This window comes from Oncorhynchus nerka, linkage group LG12, assembly GCF_034236695.1.
Source record: "Oncorhynchus nerka isolate Pitt River linkage group LG12, Oner_Uvic_2.0, whole genome shotgun sequence".
NCBI lineage: Eukaryota > Metazoa > Chordata > Actinopteri > Salmoniformes > Salmonidae > Oncorhynchus > Oncorhynchus nerka.
The window spans coordinates 35,698,867-35,717,643 of NC_088407.1; the positions used below are offsets into that span (position 1 = coordinate 35,698,867).

Genomic DNA, 18,777 nt, shown 5'->3' on the forward strand with positions numbered 1-18,777 from the left:
ATATCCCTGGATCCACATTCGTCAAACCGGATCGCATTCTAGCACGTCGGGGAACGGACTCTACAAGGTGTCGAATGCGTTTCACAGGGATGCTGGCCCATGTTGACTCCAATGCTTCCTACAGTTGTATCAAGTTGGCTGGATGTCCTTTGGGTGGTGGACCATACAGGAAACTGTTGAGCGTGGAAAAACCCGGCAGCGTAGCAGTTCTTGACACAAACCTTTGCGCCTGGCACCCTTTTACCATACCCTGTTCAAAAGGCACTTAAATGTTTTGTCTTGGCCATTCACCCTCTGAATGGCACACATACACAATCTATGTCTCAAGGCTTAAAATTCCTTCTTAAGGTGTTCTTAATGTTTTTATATACTCCGTGTATAAATGCAGCATGCACATTTGTTTAACGTGAGATAAAACATGTCGACAAAGTCCTAAGTCCGGTGTCTGTGTGAAGCACAAATGAAACAAACATTTAGGACATACACACCAAGGCGCCATGCATGCAGCGTTATACAAGGCTTTGTAAGAAACACAAACTTAAAAACCAAACTAGCTTATCACTCTGCTAACTAGAGGACAACAGCAAACACCTAAATGTTTGGTACTACTGTTCCATTTACTCACTACTTTGTTTCCATCAGTTGGGTTGTGGATGACAGTGGTTTGAGGCTCCTGGTTCACAGAGAGGAGGAGGAAGAGGGTGAAGAAGGGGTTAAATAGACAGGAAATTGGCGTGGTAAATAGTTAACAAGAAAGAGAGAAAAGGGGCCAAAGGAACCTCGGAGAAGGCAAGTTTGGGGGTAAAAATCAAGGACAAACGATGCACCACTGAGGCTATAGCTAAGGGCTTTAATGCAGCACGCCCAACTTTTCCCATGAAAACGAGAAATCTTTGAATCGTCAACTTGGTGCAATATAAAAGGCATCAGAAGACAAGGCTATGATATTCATATTTAAAACAGACACACAAGCAACCAAGACAGGATGGGAGGTGTACAGCAGTAGGAAGCATGCTAGTCACCAGGCCCTTCCTGGATATAAACTACAGGAAGGTATTTTACGTATTTTACTGACTCCAGACAGTGTGTGTGTGTGTGAGAACATCAACATGCCACATTTCTAACACCTAGAAATACATAACCCCATCACTTTAGAAGTAGTGTAATAGCCATTGTTAAAAAGCCATGAGGTTATATACATAATGGGATGGAAAAACGAAGCTAATATTTTGTATGCATTTACAAATGGTGACATTATACTAGGGATGAGTCTCCGGTTCTGTCCGGGGCTGGTTAAATACAGTACAGGCCTCTTGGCTGACCTGACATGTCTAACATGCGTAGATAAAACTGCGATAAGTCTGGGTCGATTCCCTCTGGGCAGTGCCGACAGGTGGGCTGTCATAAGGCATGCCATGGCACGGTCACGTTGAAGCTCATGTGTGGTGACAGGGTGACACGAATGGCACTAGCGGAGTAATCTTAGGATGCGTTTCACTGCTAGTGTGCAAAGTCTATTTTGGGAAGCACGCATGCGTGTTTCAACCAGCATGTCTCATTGGTTTCCTTGGTAACTTGGGGGGGGGGAGCTTAAGTGGAGTGAAAGTAAAAACACAAACCCCGGGATGTACAGTTGTTCACACACGCAGAAGCAAAAAGTGCACATGCCAACTGCAATGACTACTGGTCCATAGTAAAAGTAAATGCCTGTGTGTGATGAAAAAAATAAAACAAAAATTCAATGTTAAAAAGAGGCATCACTGGGAACAAAACAAAGACAGACGTTGTTAGAGTGAGGCGAGCTGCCCGAGCATGGAGGATGAGACAGACCGACAGACAGGCAGGCAGAAAGACAGACAGTGTACCAGAGTGGGGGGCTCTTTGGGGCTGGTGACTACATTGGTCTTGTTGTTGTTGATCTAAAAAGGTAAGTGGACAGAGACGGAGACAAGAAACAGCGATTGATATCAGGAACAAAGGACCCGGTGGTCCAAGCAGGGAGAGAGACAGGAGAGGTGTCCCGGAATACACAGCTGCGGGAGTGAAAATGTTAAGAGTTAACGAGCAAATACTCTGCAGGGTATAAAGAGGAGTGAGAGAAAGTAAGTTCATGAGACAAATCTGTGGGTTCCAAGCCTGTAGCGGTACGTCATTATTCTGGAGGATTATAAGCAGAATAAACATGCAAAGGAGTTCCTCGCTGAAACAGAACTTCATAAACATGAACTTGAAAGCGATCGGCTGTTCCACTCTACTTTTTTAATGTTTTTCGGGAAGCCTAAATTGCCACTATTAACGTCGTTTATGGAGACCTTAAATCTAACGAATTAGTGCCATTGTGGCTCTAAACCAGAGATGAGAAATACAAATTCAGTAGTCATGCAATTATCCAATGCTGTTGAAATTTAAAGTCAAACGACGTTGTGACAGCCCAATAGTTTCTGGTTTTTACTGTTAGCAGGAACATCATCGTCTGCATCGGAAGCACGTCAGGGGACAAAATTAAGGTCAAAAAGTGTTATGCTATTCCTTTGTGAACTGCATGCCCTGATTTTGTAAATTTTTAAAAAGTACTAGGTAATATGGGTCAACTGGAATGCACCTGATCGTCGAACTAGGTTCTCCTCAGGGAGATATGGGGAGCTAGCCTTGAAACTCAAACTACACATCAAGAGGCTTATACAATGGGTTGCTCATTAAACCAAGATACTAGACAACTATCCTTGGCCAGGGATCTACAAATGGCCGATTGAACCACCCTGAAACCAACCACTCTAGACAGCACTTGTGTGTTCTATAATCAACCACATAACTGGCAACCCGTGGTAGATGTAAGGTTGGACAAAAAGTAGGGACAGGAATACCAGCAATATTGGCATTGGCTCAGTCTCAGACAGAACACAAAAAAGAGAACAGGACAAACTGGGTCCAATATCACAACCCCAAAACACAACCAGTATGTGTCAAGACTCAAGACCCTAGACTTAACAGTACAGTCTTTGAGAAAGGCTATTTTACAACAAACACATTTACATTTGAGTCATTTAGCAGACACTCTTATCCAGAGCGACTTAGCAATTAGAGTTAAGTGTCTTGCTCAAGGGCACCGACAGATTTTTTTCCCCTAGTCGGAATAAAACCAGCGACCTTTCGTTTACTGGCCCAACGCTCTCAACCGCTAGGCTACCTGCCGCACACATTTGTAATCATTAAAGATTTAGCATACACGGAAACCAAAATTGATGGCAGGACTAAATAATGTAATGCCTGCCATTTCCCCAGTCCATTAGGTTATCTACTCTTCAACACAGCCTCAGAGGCAGTGACATTTAAGAGAGTAACATGCTGGACCCCTGCGCTAAACCTGAAATAATCCTTCAAAAGCTGCCTGCTGTGCTTTCAAAACACACCGATGACTCACACGGCTGCAGATAGACTGATTTAGAAAGAGTTTTTGGGCAAATATATCAGGTACAAATGTACCTAGATGCTAAACCTCCTACAGCTGCTTAAACCGCCTGCCATAAGCACCTTGGGTAACGGTGTTATCAAATATATTGGTTTATCCATCACCCCTCCTCGGAGGACAAAAATAACTTGGTATGTACATTTACATTTACATATTTGGCACAGTAGTTACATGTAATGTATCTCAAAAGACCAATATGTAACTACTGTGTAAAAAAAAAAAAAGTTCCATGTATGTAAAAATGTGTTTAGAATATATATAAGTTATTTTTGTCCTCCGTACTTCTGTTTTAATCTAGAGAGGTTAGAGAAGCTATCTAGATCCTCAATGAGACTGTGCAGGGGATCCATATTACGAATTCAAGACAAGTTGAGTCATCGGCATACATTGACGCCTTTGTTTTTAAGCCCTGGATTTCTAGTCCCTTGATATTGTTGGATCTGATATGAATAGCTAACATTTCGATGTCCCTAAAAAAAAATGGCTGTGCAGCGATGTTCCCCATCCAACCTGACAGAGCTTGAGGGGATCTGCAAAGAAGAATGGGAGAAATTCCCCAACTGAAAAAGTGTGTGCGAGCAAGGAGGCCTACAAACCTGACTCAGTTACACCAGCTCTGTCAGGAGGAATGGGCCAAAATTCACCCAACTTATTGTGGGAAGCTTGTGGAAGGCTACCTGAAACGTTTGACCCAAGTTAAACCATTTATTGGCAATGCTACCAAATACTAATTGAGTGTATGTAAACTTCTGACCCACTGGGAATGTGATGAAAGAAATAAAAGCTGAAATAAATCATTCTCTCTACTATTATTCTGACATTTCACAGTCTTCAAATAAAGTGGTGATCCTAAAACAGGGAATTTTTACTGGGATTAAATGTCAGGAATTGTACAAATCTGAGTTTAAATGTAGTTGGCTAAGGTGTACGTACACCTCCGACTTCAACTGTAGTTGGTTCAGAGTTCGTTTTGACATTTCAACCTGCGTGTCCTAATCGCGTCTGGTGCCTGCTCTTAGTCATGCAGCACTCAAACTGACACCATTTCACTGCTGGCAGCTGAAACAAATGTACTGTAGAAATATTCCAACTTCTCTTCCGAGACTGTCAGTTACAATATAAGTTACATGAGTCCATAACTAAAAGGTGTGTGTGTGTCAATGTGCGTTGTCAGATGTTAAGATCGCAGAAGTCGATGAGATAACTTACCTTGACGCCGTCAGCTTTCTTGTTGAGCAGGCTCTTGGCTGCTGTATGGATAGAGGACAAGGGGACAAGGTCAGCGAGGACACCTCTGATTGACTGACACACACACACACACACACACACACACACACACACACACACACACACACACACACACACTAAATCTAGTGAAGACAGCCAATTATGGGCAAACTGTGACAGTCCTACAGAATTGAGGTTTAATGTCCTCTACCAACACACCCACTTGTAAATAGAGACCTTGTATTGCTTATGGAAGACTCATCGTGTTAATGACAACTCCCCAATAGAGAACACGTTAGCACCGACTCCTAAATCAACATGCAAATATAGTCCACGCATGGAGCGAGCTAATTGATTGGTCGGGTAGAATGATGAGATTCCTGGCACGTGGAAAAGCTCAGTGATTGGTTAAAGTGATCAGGGATGTCACACAATAGCCACAGAGTGTATGAAGAGTGTATGAGAGAGGGAAGAAGAAAGGTGTTTGGAAAAACGTTTCGTCTGAGAGGGGTGCAAGTTACCAAGACGGGCACATGGGTAGAGAGCAGTGCCAAGGCATGCCTCTTTCCATGACAGAGACTCTTACCTCACAAGGTTACACAATCCCAAAGACAGAATGGAGAAAAAACAAAAGGTAAATAAAACAGGTGTCAAGCAGTGGAATTCAAACTTTTTCAGCGAGGACACCCTTTTTTTCCGCCAGAATTTCTGGGGACCCCGTTTTTTCCCAAAATAATTCCTTGCGAATACCCACCCCATTTCCAAATCAAATGACAACCTTGAAAATCAGTACATTTCTACATTACCAAATAACCTTAGATTCATAGCGTTTTCATCTCTATCAAAATGAAAATAAACCAATAATTACATACTCAATAACATCCTTCTCAAAAAAGTTTGTATATTGATCCCATATAATAATCTGTAGGTTTTTTTTATTTGTGGGGCGACCCCATAAAGGGTTGTGACCCCGACTTTGAATACCACTGGTCTTGGTAAAGTCTTGCTCTTGAACAAAAAAGTATTGGCTATATGGAATGAAAATGTAAAACAATGTACTTTTTAAATAAAATATTTTCTGTTAACAAGAGAACCAAAGTCTTGACAGGGAGAGAGAGATTAAACAATGTGTTTTTCTTGCCTGAACTAAATTGCCCAAATAAATACAAGGAAGCAGGAGAAAGTGAAGTCCACATCTTTCCTCCAGTAGCCACTCTGATTCAGAGGGGTTGGGTTAAATGCAGACGATATTTCCTTTGAATGCATTCAGTTGTGCAACTGACCCTATCCCCTTCCCCTTCCCCTTCACTCATCACCAGAGAGAAAATCAATATTTTTTAACTAACAGACAAAATATTAAAGTATTGCCCTTTAAGAGGCCCAGATTGTCTGATCCGCATCGATCAGCATCGCTCCACTGGTCTCCAGGCAGTCTCTACTGATATGAACTGAGAGCAGGCTGATAGTGGTACTTTTAAAGGCCAGCGTATTCATCCTGGAGTTCTCCCCTACAACTCATGCGTCTTTCACATTTAGTCGCTCCATACGCTCGTGCTTTTCTTTCATCCTTGTTCCTCTCTCACGCCATCAGTCCTTCCTTTAACACCTGCCCCTCTATCCCTCCCCATTGTTTTCCTCAAGTGTTTTTCGGTGAAATAACACATCCAGCTGCATTGTTAAGCAGCAGCTGATGGGAGAATTCTAAATGTTGATCTGGTGAGCGAGCGAGAGGAAGAGAAGGAGCAAAAACACAAGACAATACAGAGCCAAAAGAGAGACACCTTGAAAGAAACCACAACACAGTAGGTAGATGCATCGTACCTGAGAAGTTGCGTGTGGCCAGCATGGTGGTGAGGATAGCACCCTGAGGAAGGGAAAAGGAACAGAGAGTTGAAAAACGGACCGCCGAGGCTGTAATACTTGGCACACTGTCACCTCACCCTCCTAACACAGTGTGTCCAACATTAGGTGGATAGATTGTGATGCTAATGACCACATCATTTAGTGCTCAGGGTCCACTCTATGACAAGCATGGGGCTCGGATTTAGTCGAGTTGTCACTTTCTCAAAGTCTCACTCACGACACCTGATGAAGTCCTGTGAGAAACATTCCCTCACCTTGAGTTTCCTTCTGGCGTTGAACTTCCTCAGGCACTCCACCGTCTCCTGTCTGTGCATCATGGACGCCACCGTGGAGCGTTGCTGCAGAGAGGACAGGGGGAGAGGGGGAGAACGTCATGAGTCTGTAGGTGTGCTCATAGGACCATTGAACTGTGTGTGAGTGAGTGAGTGAGTGAGTGAGTGAGTGAGTGAGTGAGTGAGTGAGTGAGTGAGTGAGTGAGTGAGTGAGTGAGTGAGTGAGTGACACGTACACAGATCCAGGGGTGTTTGAGTGCGTCTGTGGCGGTGACCCTCTTGACAGGGTTGATGGTCAACATCTTGTTAATCAGGTCTTTGGCCTCGGGGGTCACTGTGTCCCACTCAGGGGACGGAAACTGACGGGGAGAAAATTGAAAGAGGCAATGAGGCTCGTCATCCATCAGTCCATCCATCCACTCATCTATCCTCCCATCCCTCCCTCACTCTTTCACTCCCTCCATTCAGCTTTGTTTGAAAATGTGTCCTTGGAGAAACTGGCAAAAAAAAACATCACATAGTTGCCAAAAAAACAGATTCACTGAGCAGAAGATGCTCGTCTCCAGAGCCAAGTTGGGCTTGAGCCATTGCAGTGGGCTGTCCCCCTGCCGCTCTCCTCTCTGTCCCTCTCCCGTTCGAAAACTCGATCTGTCTGGGACAGGCGTTGGGATTGACTGGGGAGAGCAGGGAGAGGGCTGCCAGACAAGGAGGAAATAGCCGGTGCGTGGTGTTCCAACAGCATGCTCAGCCAATAGACAGAGTCTGGAATTCTGATGTGTCAAGTACGGCCTTGTGTCGGGTGGTAATCAAGTGGCTAACACATTTCCTTCTTGTGCAAGATGAGAGACAAGATAAACATGTTCAATTCCAGTCACTCAAACAAGAGATTTTTTTTTTAAAATAATTTTTATTTCACCTTTGTTTAACCAGGTAGGCAAGTTGAGAACAAGTTCTCATTTACAATTGCGACCTGGCCAAGATAAAGCAAAGCAGTTCGACACATACAACACAGTTACACATGGAGTAAAACAAACATACAGTCAATAATACAGTAGAAAAATAAGTCTATATACAATGTGAGCAAATGAGGTGAGATAAGGGAGGTAAAGGCAAAAAAGGCCATGGTGGCAAAGTAAATACAATATAGCAAGTAAAACACTGGAATGGTAGATTTGCAGTGGAAGAATGTGCAAAGTAGAGATTTAAATAATGGGGTGCAAAGGAGCAAAATAAATAAATACAGTAGGGGAAGAGGTAGTTGTTTGGGCTAAATTATAAATGGGCTATGTACATGTGCAGTAATCTGTGAGCTGCTCTGACAGCTGGTGCTTAAAGCTAGTGAGGGAGATAAGTGTTTCCAGTTTCATAGATGTTTGTAGTTCGTTCCAGTCATTGGCAGCAGAGAACTGGAAGGAGAGGCGGCCAAAGTTAGAATTGGTTTTGGGAGTGACCAGAGAGATATACCTGCTGGAGCGCGTGCTACAGGTGGGTGATGCTATTGTGACCAGCGAGCTGAGATAAGGGGGGACTTTACCTAGCAGGGTCTTGTAGATGACCTGGAGCCAGTGGGTTTGGCGACGAGTATGAAGTGAGGGCCAGCCAACGAGAGCGTACAGGTCGCAGTGGTGGGTAGTATATGGGGCTTTGGTGACAAAACGAATGGCACTGTGATAGACTGCATCCAATTTAATGAGGAGGGTATTGGAGGCTATTTAGTAAATGACATCGCCGAAGTCGAGGATCGGTAGGATGGTCAGTTTTACGAGGGTATGTTTGGCAGCATGAGTGAAGGAAGCTGCGAAATAGGAAGACAATTCTAGATTTAACTTTGGATTGGAGATGTTTGATGTGAGTCTGGAAGGAGAGTTTACAGTCTAACCAGACACCTAGGTATTTGTAGTTGTCCACATATTCAGAACCGTCCAGAGTAGTGATGCTGGATAGGCAGGCAGGTGCAGGCAGCGATCGGTTGAAGAGCATGCATTTAGTTTTACTTGTATTTAAGAGCAGTTGGAGGCCACGGAAGGAGAGTTGTATGGCATTGAAGCTCGTCTGGAGGGTTGTCAGTGTCCAAAGAAGGGCCAGAAGTATACAGAATGGTGTTGTCTGCGTAGAGGTGGATCAGAGACTCACCAGCAGCAAGAGCGACATCATTGATGCATACAGAGAAGAGAGTCGGCCCAAGAATTGAAACCTGTGGTACCCCCATAGAGACTGCCAGAGGCCCGGACAACAGGCCCTCCGATTTGACACACTGAACTCTATCAGAGAAGTAGTTGGTGAACCAGGCGAAGCAATCATTTGAGAAACCAACGCTATCGAGTCTGCCGATGAGGATGTGGTGATTGACAGAGTCGAAAGCCTTGCCCAGGTCAATGAATACGGCTGCACAGTATTGTTTCTTATCGATGGCGGTTAAGATATAATTTAGGACCTTGAGCGTGGCTGAGGTGCACCCATGACCAGCTCTGAAACCAGATTGCATAGCGGAGAAGGTGCGGTGGGATTCCAAATGGTCGGTAATCTGTTTGTTGACTTGGCTTTCGAAGACCTTAGCACGGAAGGGTAGGATAGATATAGGTCTGTAGCAGTTTGGGTCAAGAGTGTCCCCCCCTTTGAAGTGGGGGTTGACCACAGCTGCTTTCCAATCTTTGGGAATCTCAGACGACACAAAAGAGAGGTTGAACAGGCTAGTAATAGGGGTTGCAACAATTTCTGCAGATCATTTTAGAAAGAAAGGGTCCAGATTGTATAGCCCGGCTGATTTGTAGGGGTCCAGATTTTGCAACTCCTTCAGAACATCAGCTGACTGGATTTGGGAGAAGGAGAAATTGGGAAGGCTTGGGCGAGTTGCTGTGAGGGGTGCAATGCTGTTGACCGGGGGAAGGGTAGCCAGGTGGAAAGCATGGCCAGCCGTAGAAAAATGCTTAGTGAAATTCTCATTTATAGTGGATTTATCGGTAGTGACGGAGTTTCCTATCCTAAGTGCAGTGGGCAGCTGGAAGGAGGTGTTCTTATTCTCCATGGACTTTACAGGGTTCCAGAACTTTTTTGAGTTTGTGTTGCAGGAAGCAAATTTCTGCTTGAAAAAGCCAGCCTTGGCTTTTCTAACTGCCTGTGTATATTGGTTTCTAGCTTCCCTAAAAAGTTGCATATCACGGGGGCTGTTCGATGCTAATGCAGAACGCCATAGGATGTTTTTGTGTTGGTTAAGGGCAGTCAGGTCTGGAGAGAACCAAGAGATATATCTGTTACTGGTTCTAAATGTCTTGAATGCTTATTTAAGATGGTGAGGAAGGCATTTAAAAAAAATAACAACCAGGCATCCTCCACTGACGGGATGAGGTCAATATCCTTCCAGGATACCCCGGCCAGGTCGATTAGAAAGGCCTGCTCGCTGAAGTGTTTCAGGGAGCGTTTGACAGTGATGAGTGGACCGATCTAATGACCCATTACGGATGCAGGCAATGAAGCAGTGAACGCTGAGATCTTGGTTGAAAAGAGCAGAGGTGTATTTAGAGGGCAAGTTAATTAGGATGATATCTATGAGGGGGCCCGTGTTTTGGGGTGGTACCTGGTAGATTAGCTTTGCCTGCTAAAGTTAAGTGATCGTGATCAAAGAAACAGTGAGGGGATGGGAGGTTTCGGTATCAATCTAAGAGCAAGCCTGCCTTAATGTCATGTAAATACTGTCAGATAACAACCATAGAAATCAACTCCAGTGATACCCAGTGGAGTAAAGTACTATTTAAGTAGTTTTTGGGGGTCTGTACTTTACCATTTATATTTTTGACAACTTTTACTTCACAAAATTCCTAAAGAAAATAACCATTTTCACTCCATACATTTTCCCCTGACACCCAAAAGTACTCATTACATTTTGAATGCTTAGCTGGACAGGAAAATGGTCAAATTCACGCAAGAGAACGCCCTTGGTCATCCGTACTACTTCTGATCTGGCAAACTCGCTAAACACAAATGCAAATTATGTCTGAGTGTTCAAGCGTGCATCTGGCTACCCATAAATATATACAAAAACAAGAATATGTTTCCGTCTGGTTTGCGTAATATAAGGAATTTGATATAATGTATACTTTTGATACTTAAGCATATTTAAAAGTAAATACTTTGACTTTTACTCCATTGTATTTTACTGGGTGACTTTCACTTGAGTCGTTCTCTATTAAGGCATCTTGACTTTTACTCAAGTATGACAATTGGGTACGTTTTCCACCACTGGTGATACATTAAGCCAGTGAGACTCTGCCAAATAGATTTCCACAGTAAGTGTCAAACACTGCTGACAGATTGGCAAACAGATAAATGTGTCTGTGTGAAAGCATGTACTGTACGTGACAGAGTATGTGTGTGTCGTGTCAGTACTCACATCGTAAGCCCCAGCCTTGATCTGCTGGTACAGTCTGTGCTGGTCCTCGTCCCAGAAGGGAGGGTAGCCCACCAGGAGAATGTAGAGAATCACACCTGATGAGACAGACACACAAACATGTCATCAGGATGATACCAATTATGAATGAATGTCATTTCAAAAATGATACTCAAATCTCAGCAAGAGGAGAAAGTACAATCAGTGTGACCCAATAATAGTAATGGCTTTTAGTGACTTAAAACAGAGAATGTGAGCACCGCTCATCGCTCCACGTACTTTCCAACCGCTCCACTAAAAACCAATCCTCAAAAAATGTAAATAGAAAAAAAATCATATTTATCCACAAACAACGATCTATGTTTGTGACCACCTGGACCTACCATTTAGTTTAGAAGTATTGAAACCAAACCATATGGATTTGAATGTATTAAATCATTACAGTCTATAAATTGCACACACAGGCTGTGACTTACTTAGAATAAAATTAAATGATACATTCCTTATTAGGCTCCATCTACAGTGCCTTTGAATGCATTTTTAGAAACATGGCCAGAGTCTGAAGCTTCGGGTTCATGCGATGGAGCCTGGAGAGCAGGCTTGCAGTGGAGAATAACCTCTCAGCGCTTGCAGAGCCACTGTGGATGCTAAACATCTTTCGGGAAACTCTTTCCATGCTGGGCAGGGATGTGTAGTTTTTTATTTTTCTGTAGGTAGGCCTAGATTTTAGCTAAAACAACCCTAACAAAACAGAAAGCTCCTTAAAAAAAGGTAATATGCCAGGCCTATTCAATGATGGCATATTGTATAGATAATAGAACGAAAATGAACGAAACTTTAAAGAGATCTGATTTTTAGTTTATAAATACTTTGCTACAATGACACACTCAGTTAGCTAGCCACCTCATTCCTTTCTGTTAGCAGGTAAGTACACCATCATGCTTTCGTGATACCCGTCTTTTCAGATTCCAAAATGATTATTTAGTTGTAGACACTACGTCACCTACTCCATCATCTCTTGCTCTTGGTCCTCCTCATCTTTGCAAGTCACCTTGATTTATCAGTTTCTTTATGAAAATATTTAGCACCCTAAATGACCGTGTCTAAAGCAAGGGGCTGTAGTAGCACACAAGTAGACGACAAATGCATGCTGGGCCGGACATGCCCTGAGCTCGTGAAGTGAGCGCTACTGGAGCCGACGCGCCAGCCTTTTGGGAAACTAGCTCCACGCTCCAGTCAAATTGGGTACGCTCCACTCCTCGCTCCCAGCTCCACTCAGATCCTCTGGACTTAACACAAGTTAACAGCTTTCATTGTTATACGGGTGAGGAGATCAAGAGAGGACAGAAAAGGACTCCCTCTTCATAGACTCCTCCCACTATAAGGGTTTTCATCATATCACCGTCATTGTGGTTACAAAAACTATCCAAGCACTTCAGCACTGTGTTGCTCATTTGCTGGTAGGTTACCGGGACGAGCTCAAGGGCCCTTGGTTGGTCAGTAGAGCACTAACGACACAAATAAGTCATTGTGGCACAAAATTCAGAGACGCACAGGTTGTGAATGAGTGTGTGGTAGACATTAAAGCCTAGGTGGCCCTTGAGTTTATGTAACGAGTGTGCTGCCGTGATTAATTCAACTGGATGAACTCATTGTCTGTGTGAGAGCCATGTAGGTCCTTTGTAGTTGGTACTAGCCTTTAGCTCAAAGACCAAATAGATTGGTCCATGTTGGGAAGTTCCTTACCACAGGCCCACATATCCACAGGTTTCCCATAGGGGTCTTTCCTCAGGACCTCTGGGGACAGGTAGCCTGGGGTTCCCGCAAAACCTGGAACAGAGATGAGATGTCATGTAAATGAACTACAGTTCCTAAGATAGATGTACACTTACATCCCACCGTTTTTTGTAATTATTAGGATCCCCATTAGCTGCTGAAAAGGCAGCAGCTACTCTTCCTGGAGAACAAACAGGAATAAAACAATAAATCATAGTGAAACAATAGCTTGCTCGACATTGTGAATTATAAATACAGTAACAGTCAAAAGTGTGAACACACCTACTCATTCAAGGGTTTTTCTTTATTTTTACTATGCATTATAAAGGAAAGAAATTCCACACATTAACTTTAAACAAGGCACACCTGGTTAATTGAAATGCATTCCAGGTGACTACCTCATGAAACTGGTTGAGAGAATGCCAAGAGTGTGCAAAGCTGTCATCAAAGCAAAGAGTGGCTACTGTGAAGAATCTCAAATATAAAATATATTTTGATGTGTTAAACACTTTTTTTGGTTACTACATGATTCTATATGTGTTATTTCATAGTTTTGATGTCTTCACTATTTTTCTACAATGTAGAAAATAGTAAAAGCCTTGAATGAGTAGGTGTGTCCAAACTTTTGACTGGTAGTGTATGTACATTGCTCCAATAGCACAAATGCACAGGATTAAACGCACATTAAAATACAACATGATAATATTGTGTGGGTCTGTGTAGTGTGTGTGCGCATGTGTCTATGTCTCTTCACAGTCCGCGTTGTGGTGTGAGGTGTTATTTTATACAGGGTTTTTTATATCTGATTTTACTGCTCGACTGAGGTACTTAATGTGGAAGAGACTTCCATGTAGTCATGGCTGTATGTAGTACTGTGTATTTCCCAGAGTCTGTTCTGGACTTGAGGACTGTGAAGAGACCGGTGACCTATCTAGGGGAATATGAATGGGTGTCTGACCTGTATGTTAGCTGTTTGAACAGACAGTTTGATGCTTTCAACATGCCGATACCTCTCACAAAAGAGAGGTAGTGATGCAGTCGATCTCTCCTCTACTTTGAGCCAGGAGAGATTGACATGCATGTTATATTTTAAGGGCCACCGTGCTGCTCTGTTCTGCGCCAACTGTAATTTGCCTATGTCCATCTTTGTGACACTTGACAATATAAATGAGCAGTAGTCCAGGTGTGATAAAACTAGGGCCTGTAGGACTTGTTTTCTCGATTGTGATGTCAAGAGAGCAGAGCTTTATCACAGACAAACCTCTCCTCATCAATATGTTTTGACCATGTCAGTTTACAATCTAGGCTTACATTATGGTTTGCAGTTTTATATAACTTGCTGTGGTAGCAGACGTGTATAATTTTGAGTCATCAGCATACATAGACACACAGGCTTTACTCAAGGCTAGTGGTAGATCGTTAGTAAAAAAATAGAAAAAAGGGGCCAAGACAGCTGCCTTGAGGTATCCCAAAAAAATACCAGGTTTACGCTAGATGCGCTTCCGTTAGGTAACTCTCAATCCATGACATGGCAGAGGATGCAAAGCTATAACAGTCTGCTGCTGAAAAAACAATGATCGCTAATTTCAAAAGCTGCACTGATGTCTAACAAAACAGCTCCTAAATTCTTATTACAAATTTCTTGCAGCCTATCATCAGTCATTTGTGTCAGTATGTTGAGTCCCTTTCCTTATAAGCATGCTAAAAGTCAGTCGTTCATTTGTTTACTGTGAAACGGCATTGCATCTGGTCAAGCACATTTTTTTCCAAAAGTTTAGCAGGCTGATTGTTAGCAGGCTGATTGTTTGGCTGTTTGAACCAGTAAAAGGGTGCTTTGCTATTCTTGGGTAGCAGAACGACTTTTGCTTCCCTCCTGGCCTGAGGGCACACACTTTCCTGTAGGCTTAGATTGAAGAGAAGGCATTTTTTCCCCCACGAAAGATGTCATTACTAGGTGGTTTGTCATTATTTAAAAAATATATATTGTATACTCTACCACACTCTCTTTACAGAATTAAAAATGAAAATGTCTTTCATAATTTCTGTTTGCATGATACGAAGGTTCATAGTTTGTTGGCATGTCATACCTAATTTTGCCAATGAAAAAAGTCATTAAAGTATTTGGCAACATCAGAGGGTTTTGTGATAACTGAGCCATCTGAGTCCATGAAGCATGAGAGTCTCGTAATTTACGGTGCTTTTTTACCTTCATTCTTTATATAACTTATCTTTGTTTCGTAGAACAGTTTCTTCTTATTTTTGTTTAGTTTAGTCACATGATTTATCAATGTACAGTACGTTTGCCTAATCGTCTGTGCAGCCAGACTTATTTGCCATTATTTTTGCCTCGTCCCTATCAACCATAAAAAAAATTCAATTCCTCATCAATCCATAGTAATTTAGCAGTTTTTTACAGTTAGTTTCTTAGCAATTTCATAAATGTGTCAAGTGTGGCATCTGGTTGCTCCTTATTACATACAACAGACCAGATACAGATATCATAAACTCAGCAAAAAAAGAAACGTCCCCTTTTCAGGACCCTGTCTTTCAAAGATAATTCGTAAAAATCCAATAACTTCACAGATCTTCATTGTAAGGGGTTTAAACACTGATTTCCATGCTTGTTCAATGAACCATAAACAATCAATGAACATGCACCTGTAGAACGGTCGTTAAGACACTAACAGCTTATAGACGGTAGGCAAATAAGGTCACAGTTATGAGAACTTAGGGCACTAAAGAGGACTTTCTACTGACTGAAAAACACCAAAAGAAAGATGCCCACGGTCCCTTGCTCATCTGCGTGAATGTGCATTAGGCATGCTGCAAGGAGGCATCAGTGTGTTATATAGTAGTATAGTGTGTTTAGTGTGGGTTTTTTTGTTGCCATTTCTAGCCCCTATGTTGCTCTAGTGCAGTGCTTCTCAATAATTTTGGTTACACCCCCCCTAGGAAGAAGTAAACATTTCGCGTCCCCCAACTCTCTGCCGCGACTGTAAATAGTATAATTTGTCTATAAAATTGTTATAAGTACACCTCTGCATAACATTGTATCCATTGTATTTGCTACTGAAAAATAAAATGAAATATAATCAATAAATAATACATTCAAATTGATCAGCAACATTAACTCAGGAGCACAATATATGAAACACTTTGACCTATAAAACAAAAATGAATAAAACTATTTGTGCTGATCTTTTTAAAATCAAAATGAGGAAGTCAGGATTAATGGCTACAACGAGCACGTTTTGCAGAGCACAGCTTTTCGAAGAGGGGTTTGAAGCATAATACTGCAACTCTCAGCTCCTGCTCAATGTTTAGCTGGGACCTGTACTTGGTCTTCAGTGCAGCAACAGCAGAGAAGCCAGTCTCACAAAGATAAGACATTGCGAAAGGAAGAAGAATGCCCATGGCCCTCTGCCCTAAGAGTGGATACTGCCTCTCTACACTCAGCCAGAATTCACTCAGTGTCTGTGATGTGAACCTCAGTCTCAATGTGGAGTCAGACGTCATATCAATGAACTGGTCCTCCTCTGCAGAGCTGAAACTAGTTGGAGTTGGTGCATTGAAAGGATCTCTCACCCAGTCATATTGGGATCTGGTCCTCCTCTGCAGAGCTGAAACTAGTTGGAGTTGGTGCATTGAAAGGATCTCTCACCCAGTCATATTGGGAACTGTTTTCAGGAAAGTACTTTTATTTTTGCAGCACTTGCGTCATCCAACAGGACAGAGACCATGTCTAATGCTGCAGGCAGTATCAGCTCCTCTGCTATGGAGTGGGGTTGTTGCACTGAGCAATTTAGTACGCCACCTTATATGGTGCTAACAGTGCTCGCTGGTTTACTGAAGTAGCGTTCACAAAGCAGGACGATTGTTGGCAATATTCTGCACGTTTTCGCTGAAAAAACTCAAGCGGCTTATCAGTGTGATTGGGGTGTAATGTCTTTAAGTGACGCCTTAATTTATTTGGCTTGATGCTGTCCGCTGCCAACATTTTTAGACACAGTAAACATACCGGTCTTTCCTCGTCCCCCACCGTAGTCACAGTGAAGCCAAACGCTACATACGCTTCGTCATATTTCCTCGTCTTAGCTTTCGGGAGGCTTACGTTTGTCTCATTATCTCTGTCTCTCTCCACCTTTCTTTTCATCCCTGTTAAGGGTTTGTTATCTGCACTTCATATTTCCTGCTCTGTGCTGTGTGCTCTTGTTTGGTGAAAAAAACCTACTCCCTGTGGCAAAAAAAGCATGTTCCCCGGGGTCACACAGCGCCCCCCCTGGCATCGCTCCGAGCCCCCGGGCGCGCCCCAGTATTTGAGAACGCCAAGATATTATGACCCCATTCCAGAAAGCTACGACTATCAGGAACACGTAGATGCTCATAAGGAATCGTTAGAAGGGAGAGTGACAAACAAACATCCCTGATGACAGAGGGAAATTAATTCAAAGCATACTTCCTTCAGACTGGAATTTGGTATTAACTGATTTGACATATCTTTGTATTATTTATTGAGATACTTAGTTTTCAGGTGATTTTAAAATGACAATTACTTTTAAGAAGCTTTAAATAGTTAAAATAAAATAAAAACTGGTGAGTGAGCGTTGTGGTTTTTCCATTTCAATATTATCCAAATGTTTTGGTTGCACCTCGACACACATCGGTTGAGAGTAGAGGTCGACCGATTAATCGGAATGGCCGATTAATTACGGCCAATTTCAAGTTTTCATAACAATTGGAAATCAGTGTTTTTGGGAGCCGATTTGCCGATTTAATTTTTGTAAAATTATTTATACCTTTATTTAACCAGGCAAGTCAGTTAAGAACACATTCTTATTTTCAATGACGGCCTAGGAACGGTGGGTTAACTGCCTTGTTCAGGGGCAGAACGACAGATTTTCACCTTGTCAGCTCAGGGGATCCAATCTTGCAACCTTACAGTTAATTAGTCCAACGCAATAACGACCTGCCTCTCTCGTTGCACTCCACAAGGAGACTGCCTGTTACGCGAATGCAGTAAGCCAAGTTAAGTTGATAGCTAGCATGGTTGATGATATTACTAGATATTATCTAGCGTGTCCTGCGTTGCATATAATCTGACTGAGCATACAAGTATCTAAGTATCTGACTGAGCAGTGGTAGGCAGAAGCAGGCGCGGAAACATTAAATCAAACAGCACTTTTGAGTGTTTTGCCAACAGCTCTTCGTTGTGCGTCAAGCATTGCGCTGTTTATGACTTCAAGCCTATCAACTCCCGAGATGAGGCTCGTGTAACCGAAGTGAAATGGCTAGCTAGTTAACGACAATTAGCACGCGCTGTGTTGCTGGTTCGAGCCCAGGGAGGAGCGAGGAGAGGCACTGAAGCTATACTCTTACACTGGCAATACTAAAGTGCCTACAAGAACATCCAATAGTCAAAGGTTAATGAAATACAAGTGGTAGAGGGAAATAGTCCTATAATTCCTATAATAACTACAACCTAAAACTTCTTACCTGGGAATATTGTAGACTCATGTTATGTAGACTCCACCAGCTTTCATTTGTTCTCATGTTCTGAGCAAGGAACTGAAACATTAGTTTTCTTACATAGCACATATTGCACTTTTACTTTCTTCTCCAACACTTTGTTATTGCATTATTTAAACCAAATTGAACATGTTTCATTATTTACTTGAGGCTAAATTGATGTATTATATTAAGTTAAAATAAGTGTTCATTCAGTATTGTTGTAATTGTCATTATTACAAATAAAAAAACATTTTTAAACTCATTCGATTAATCGGTAT

At 42.4% G+C, this 18,777-nt stretch overlaps 1 protein-coding gene across 9 annotated transcripts in view; it reads right to left on the reverse strand.

Moving 5' to 3' along the window:
• LOC115138195 (calcium/calmodulin-dependent protein kinase type II delta chain) overlaps window positions 1-18,777 on the reverse strand; it is a 110,224-nt gene that overhangs the window by 10,988 nt on the left and 80,459 nt on the right. For 3 of the 9 annotated variants that reach the window (XM_065025548.1, XM_029674777.2, XM_029674776.2), the window contains 7 exons: window positions 12,962-13,045; window positions 11,219-11,313; window positions 7,068-7,190; window positions 6,814-6,897; window positions 6,518-6,560; window positions 4,679-4,719; window positions 626-673 (listed from right to left, as the gene is read on the reverse strand). In XM_065025548.1, coding sequence (XP_064881620.1) covers window positions 626-673; window positions 4,679-4,719; window positions 6,518-6,560; window positions 6,814-6,897; window positions 7,068-7,190; window positions 11,219-11,313; window positions 12,962-13,045 — 518 coding nt within the window. The remainder of the gene's footprint in view (window positions 1-625; window positions 674-4,678; window positions 4,720-6,517; window positions 6,561-6,813; window positions 6,898-7,067; window positions 7,191-11,218; window positions 11,314-12,961; window positions 13,046-18,777) is intronic. The other 6 variants (XM_029674779.2, XM_029674778.2, XM_029674783.2 and 3 more) reach the window with 3 other exon arrangements.